The 6,478-nt window shown below is 45.6% G+C and overlaps 2 protein-coding genes across 3 annotated transcripts in view; one reads left to right on the top strand and one right to left on the bottom strand.

Annotated features, from left to right (window-relative positions):
• Positions 1-895: 895 nt before the first annotated feature.
• mei4 (meiosis-specific, MEI4 homolog (S. cerevisiae)) lies at positions 896-5,144 on the bottom strand. 2 transcript variants are annotated; one of them, XM_025056773.1, is made up of 5 exons: positions 4,475-5,144; positions 3,611-3,862; positions 2,764-3,275; positions 2,535-2,660; positions 896-2,112 (listed from the first exon to the last, which is right to left on the bottom strand). In XM_025056773.1, exons 2-5 carry the CDS (start codon positions 3,777-3,779, stop codon positions 1,828-1,830), a joined length of 1,092 nt encoding a protein of 363 aa, XP_024912541.1. In that variant the 5' UTR covers positions 3,780-3,862; positions 4,475-5,144; the 3' UTR covers positions 896-1,827. The 2 variants fall into 2 exon arrangements, with proteins under 2 accessions (XP_024912541.1, XP_008311860.1); XM_008313638.3 differs by having other exon boundaries at positions 4,417-5,143.
• Positions 5,145-6,131: 987 nt separating this feature from the next.
• LOC107988771 (interphotoreceptor matrix proteoglycan 1-like) overlaps positions 6,132-6,478 on the top strand; it is a 3,824-nt gene continuing 3,477 nt past the window's right edge. Inside the window, exon 1 of the mRNA XM_025057070.1 lies at positions 6,132-6,234. Within this exon, the coding sequence (XP_024912838.1) occupies positions 6,132-6,234 (103 nt within the window). The remainder of the gene's footprint in view (positions 6,235-6,478) is intronic.

The raw sequence follows: 6,478 nt of genomic DNA, 5'->3' as shown, positions 1-6,478 counted from the left end.
CCCCTCCACCCCCCACCTCTCCCCAAACAACAACCCACACAGTGTGTGTGTGTGTGTGTGTGTGTCTGTGTGTGTTATTATGACTCTCCTCGTGTCACATGACCTGCCACAGTGGAGATTTATGACCACTACATTCCCACTCTCTCTGTGGGTCAATAATTAAAAATGGGAAAGAGCTAAGACGCTGTCAGGTCACTGGAGTTTCAGCAGGGGGCGACAAAGACCAGAAAGAGATCAACCACAGCAGAAAAAAGACTGAAGACAGTTAGAGAAACAAATGACCTTTAAACGATCAGTCTGTGATTCTGTCTGTGGGTCAGTCTGTGATTCTGTCTGTGGGTCAGTCTGTGATTCTTCAGTCTGTGATTCTGTCTGTGTGTGGGTCAGTCTGTGATTCTGTCTGTGGGTCAGTCTGTGATTCTGTCTGTGGGTCAGTCTGTGATTCTGTCTGTGGGTTTGGATGAAGACTGTAATAAATAAAATTGTTGTTATAAAACAAACTCCATTTAAAGACAGCAGTTTCTCTGTGGTGACACTGAAACAGACAGTACACGTCTGATCCAGCAGAGGGAAGTAGAGAACAGAAATGAGTCACAGAGAAAAGTATTTCTAGTGTGTGTGTGTGTGTGTGTGTCTCCAGAATAAAACAGGATCTTTGTTTTATTTTCTTCCATTTTTCTGAGCTGGTGGGGAGAATTGGAATTGGAGGAGAGGGGAGAGAGGGGGGAGAGGGGGGAGTCACTAGATATGAGGACGTCGAGGGTATAACAATGAGAGAGAGAGAGAGAGTGAGAGAGCGAACCCACCAATGAGAACACAGTGTGTAGTGTTTGATGTCTGACCTACAGTGGAACTACTGGACGTACAGGTCATGTGACCCAGGCTTTCATTTTGACAGTGCTATTTATTTTAGCACACAGTTAGCCATGCTAACAGTTAGCTACCAAAGGCATAGAAATGAAGCTAAAACGATAACATTAGTTTATAAGTAGCTGAAAGTCAAACATGACAGAAAGACCAACAGACGGGAGAAGATCTGGTCTAAACCTGACCAGGGTCAGAAGACCCAGTGACGTCAGCTGCTCTTCAATCTCAGCTGAGAAGAACAGGCCGTCCATCACCACGGCAACAGTTTCACTGGGTGTGTGTGTGTGTGTGTGTGTCCAGCTGCTCCAGTGTCTCCTTCAGTCAGACTTTCAAAAAACTCATTGTTTCAGTGAAACAAAGGGATTTCTGTTGACGTGGAGCTGGAACGTGACAGGATAACTGTTACTACTGCTGTTATTACTACTGTTATTACTGCTGTTAGTACTGCTGTTACTACTGTTATTACTGCTGTTACTACTACTGTTACAACAGCTGTTAATACTCTTGTTATTACTGCTGTTATTACTACTGTGTTTACTGCTGTTATTACTACTGCTGTTACTACTGTTATTATTACTGCTGTTACTACTGCTGTTATTACTGCCGTTATTACTACTGCTGTTACTACTACTGTTACTACTGCTGTTAATACTGTTGTTATTACTGCTGTTACTACTGTCTGGTGCCACCTGCAGGTCATTACTAATACAGCTGAATAAAAAGAGGCTAAAAATAATCTGTCCTTTAATTTAGTCAATCTTCAGGAAAGACCAGACTGAGAAGGTAGCTCATGTTGCTAACAAGTTTGATGCTACACTGTCCAACTTGATCACATTTGAACCATAATGCAACATTCCTCTATCAACCGACAGGACACTTGTTTTGTCAACTATAGTTGATGATCATAAATCAAAGCTTTTTATCTAAAATGTGCCCTCGTTCTCTGGCGTCCTGTTGTGTTCAGAGAACATTAGACCCCTTCTCTGTGTGCGACGACCTGAGCAGACCCCCGATCCTCCACATGTAGATAGAAAACAGAGGAAACTCATCTGACATCAGAAAGACCTGACGATCCAGGTGACGTCCGAAGCCCGTCTGTTCCAGATCCACCTCCACCCTGATGGACGAGGAACCTAGGAGCTGCTCCACAATCCAGAACAACTGACAGGAGTTTTGGTACTGGTCCAAGCGAAATAAGGCTGGGGAAGGGTTCTGGTTCTGATGCTGCCTCTGGTCCAGGTCCTGCTGTTAGAGACAAAGTACAGAATCAGTGTCACCCATGTGACCCAGGTGAGACTGAACTAAAATCTCTGATTTTCTCCATGGACTTTGGTCTGGGTTTTCTGCCACCTTTCCATCATCATAGTTTTCTCTCTGATTGTCTTCACATGATTGGCTGTCAGCCTCCATCACCACCCTCTTGTTAGCAACAGTGCTACCACATGAGCTACTGCTAGCTGCTAGCAGCTGAAGTTACAGATGTTAAAAACAACGACAATATCATCAAAAAAATGAAATGTTTGAATTGAGAGTTGATGATTCTGAATGAACCACAGTGGGAACGGACTGAGCTGGAGAAGGTCCTGGAGTTTGGAGACTTTAAACAGGTCCTTGAATGTCAAGGAGCCTTGAAGACCGATTGATGAAGGTGGAGATGGAGTTCTAACCTGGGAGATGGTCCAGAGCTGATTGGCCTCAGTGCTGATCTGTGACAGGAGGTGACCAATGAGGAAGGACCTGGACATGTTGCTTTGGCCCAGGGTCAGCAGACACTGGACCAGCTGCTCTGAAGTCTGGACCAGGTGGGAGGAGAAATCAACAGAACAAATGTCGGTAAATGTTTTGTGTTCAGATGATAACAGATGCCCCCCACCCCCCCCCCCCCCCCCCCTCCACCTGTCTGGGCTGGTCTCCCTGCAGCATCAGCAGTGCCTGCGTCAGCTCCGTCAGCGTCTTCTCCACCTGCTTCCTGACCTCCACGGACGGCAGCTTCAGAAAGCAGAGCAGGTCCATGGTCCGGACTGCGGTGTCACAGGCCTCCACAACATGCGGTGTAGGGGAGTGGGGGCCGGGGTGTGTGCAGACCCCCACCACTGCCTCCAGGAGCTGACACACTGACTCCACCAACACCGAGGAGGCGCCGTGCCCACTGCCACCACCAGGGCTGAGCCACAGAACCTCCAGGCCTCTGCTGTCACCTTTGACCCGCTGCAGGGAGCACAGAGTTTGGAGGAAGTTCACGTGACCATAGAGGGAGGAGTCCAGAGGAACCTGGGAGGGGCGGTAGGAGGGCGCCAGGGGCTGAGAGTCAGGAAGCAGGAGGTCAGGGGTGAGGGAGTCACTGTCAGGTGGAGGATCTGACGGTGCAAACAGATCCTGTGAGAATCTTTCCTCTGCGTCGTCCGGACCTGAGGAGTTTTAGAAGAACAGGAAGTGAAATCAAGTCCTGTTCCAGCACCAGACCAATCAGACACAGTGACACAAAATAACCAGTGGAGTCACTGTTGAGCTCACATTAATCAGCAAACCTTTAGCTCTTTTTTAAGCTAACATTTACTCATTTTCTTTTTTTTTTAAGTTTTCCTTCAAAATGAATTCATAGTAATTGTCAGCCATTTCATCTTTCCTACATTTATTTTTTAATTTTCTTTTTAGGACAATTTAAATTCGGAGCCAATATGACTCAAATAAATATTCATCTGTTTGTGGATCAAGGCTTTGAATCCCTTGGCCCGGTCCGTACCCTGCTCCGTGCTGCTGTTGCTGTTTGGAACTGTGCCCACTTGGGCCAGGACCACTTCCTGTCGCAGCCTCAGCACTTCCTGTTGCAGACCCTCAGCCTTCTCCCTCCAGCTCTGCTCCTGCGTCTGCAGGTTTTGGGCCAGAGCCTCAGTGTAGCTGCGGGCGTTCATCGCTGCAGGTTTGTTCCTGATGATGACTAGGGCCAGAGCCAGTCGGACCTGAGTGAAGAACCACAGCTGACCATTCCTGGTTCCTGTCAAGGGCAGAGTTTCAGACACGGTTCTCCAGGAACAGTTGGGCATCAATCAAACAACTGTTGGACCTTTTTCAACATTAAAACCAAGATTAATATCAGTTTCATTTAATGTAAATAGATTTGAATGTAAAAAATATATATTATAATGAAACAACAGAATGTTGATTTACTTGTTGACTAGTTATCATGTGTTGTGTCAATTTTTTTATTTCATTTCACACATTTTCTTCAATATCGCTGTTTCTGTTTTAGACGTTTGATATTTAACATTAATACAGAATTAAATAAATATACATATATATAAAATGTATTAAAATCGGATTTTAAAACGAATAAAAAACAAAATATTCAATAACTAACTTAACATTTTACATTCGTATCAAGGTCTTAAACCAGAGCTATCTTAGCGCGGCTAGCTAATTAGCCTCACAGCCGCAGCTATAACTTCTTTTTTTTTTACCACTTTTACCTGATTAAAATGACAAAACTCGACAGTAAATGTTTGACGTGTGACGTTGGGAGAAACAGACGCGGTTAAACAGACCATTCACCTGCTGAATTATTCTCTTTATCCTCCATAAAACCGTCAACACAAGAATAGCTCTTTACCGCCGGTAAACTCCAGTGTTCTGTCAAAACATGTAACGCGGACTATTTCACTTCGTCCGCCATGACACCCCCACACGAGACGTCGCTGGAGCGCTGCCAGATGGGAAATTATTCACAATTCACAGTCATTGTTACTGTCGCTTCACAGTGATCGTATTTTGAGCCAAACTGTCGTAAGTACTAAAACTGCAGCTCGGGTTACGGGATCCTGGTCGATAACACGCCGTTAGCCTCGGTTCTGGACCCTCCGGTCTAGTCGTTTCTAGAATTTAATTATTATTAGAAAGTTTTAATAAAAAAATAGCTTCGAGGTATTTAAAACAAAATCCTTCCCTGAAAAGGCTTTGAATGTAATCATGTTAATAATTTACAGAAAATAAAAGAGTAGTCTTTCAATTTGTCCACAAGAAGGCAGCAGCGGCCCGTATACTCCAGTCCACGAAGATTCACAAAACTAAACACGTGTTTTATATGTGAAAAGAAAATAATTATACATCAGAATTAATACCACAGTCTGTCCACTAGGGGCACTCATCCTTCTCCTTTTACTCTATAGAAATATCAACAATAGTTGTTGTTTTGGGCTATATATACATTAATATACATATATTATTAAAAATATTTTTACATAATGAATAAATGCATTTGGAATTTGTTTTGTTTTCTTCTATTGTTTTCAGCTACACCCCCCCTGAACCCCCCCTCATTTTGTCAGGTTAATGTAGGCAGCAACGTTGGCACAAAAACTCTGAACTCTTCAGTGAGCAGAGAAAGAACGTGTTTGTTCTCAGTTCTGCCTCCTGCAGATGGCGCTGGTGAGCTTGAATCATCAGGCTTGTGTTTTCAGAGAGCATCAGAGGTCACAGGGTCACTGACCTGGTCACAAACTGTTGTTCAGTGGATGTTGGCCCCCTGGTGGCCGGTTGCAGAAATGCCGTGTCCTGGTTGTTGGAGTGACAGCTGCCACAGGAAGTCACTAACAGGATGATGGCGCTGCTGAGGATTAGGATTAGGATTAGGATTAAGATTAGGTCTGAGCACCAGATAAAGTGGTTTAACTTTTAACCTCCTCCTCACTTCACACTGTTACTGTTGTTACTGTTACTGTTGTTACTGTTCCTGCTGCTGCTGCTGTTACTGCTGTCCCTGTTCCTGCTGCTGTTCCTGCTGTTACTGTTGTTACTGTTACTGTTGTTACTGTTACTGCTGTTACTGTTGTTACTGTTACTGTTGTTACTGCTGCTGCTGCTGTTACTGCTGTCCCTGTTCCTGCTGCTGTTCCTGCTGTTACTGTTGTTACTGTTACTGCTGTTGCTGTTGTTACTGTTACTGCTGCTGCTGCTGTTACTGTTACTGTTGTTACTGTTCCTGCTGCTGCTGCTGTTACTGTTACTGTTGTTACTGTTCCTGCTGCTGCTGCTGTTACTGCTGTTCTGACTCCGTCCCGACCGTCTGGACCTCGTTCTTCTGGAGACTCCTCCGTCCTCATGACGTTCATCTCAGACGTCCAGACGTTCTCTCACCTCAGTGACATCATCATGAGCTCCACCTAGTGGGACACTCCTTCCTCCTGGACTCCTCCTCCTCCTGCTCCTCCTCCTGCTCGGCTGCTCTGACTTTGTCCTGTGTGTTGGGGGCAGTCTTGAGGAGCTCCACCATGGTCTGGGACCGTGGTCTGCTGCTGCTGCTGCGGCTGCTGCTGCTGCTCAGTGGGCGGGCGGACGGAGTCGACGGTAACTGTCCCACTCTCATTCTAGACTGTAGGTGGAGGAGGAGGTGGAGGAGGTGGGGACGACACCGAGGTCATGTGATCAGAAATGTTTTATTGTCACCACAGGAACAGAACCTTGTTCGTCTGACAGCGGGCTGAGGTCAGAGGGCGGGGCTTATTGAGTAGTCGCTAATCCCAACTGAGGTAGAAGATTATGGTTCACTTCTTTAGCTAACAGTTAGCCCCGCCCACTCTGAGACGTCCACTGTTGTCGTCACAGACACTCTTCACTG

The sequence above is a fragment of the Cynoglossus semilaevis genome, chromosome 7 (assembly GCF_000523025.1).
Source record: "Cynoglossus semilaevis isolate Cse_v1.0 chromosome 7, Cse_v1.0, whole genome shotgun sequence".
Lineage (NCBI taxonomy): Eukaryota > Metazoa > Chordata > Actinopteri > Pleuronectiformes > Cynoglossidae > Cynoglossus > Cynoglossus semilaevis.
The sequence above is the reverse complement of the archived record's forward strand: the minus strand, read 5'-3'. Positions and strand labels throughout refer to the sequence as shown.

Coding starts and splice junctions, on each gene's coding strand:
- mei4 (XM_008313638.3), bottom strand. CDS start 4,444: ATGGAGGATAAAGAGAATAATTCAGCAG. Junction 3,863..4,416: donor TAAAGAGAATAATTCAGCAG/GTGAATGGTCTG, acceptor TGCCCTTGACAG/GAACCAGGAATGGTCAGCTG. Junction 2,661..2,763: donor AGGGAGACCAGCCCAGACAG/GTGGAGGGGGGG, acceptor CACCTGGTCCAG/ACTTCAGAGCAGCTGGTCCA.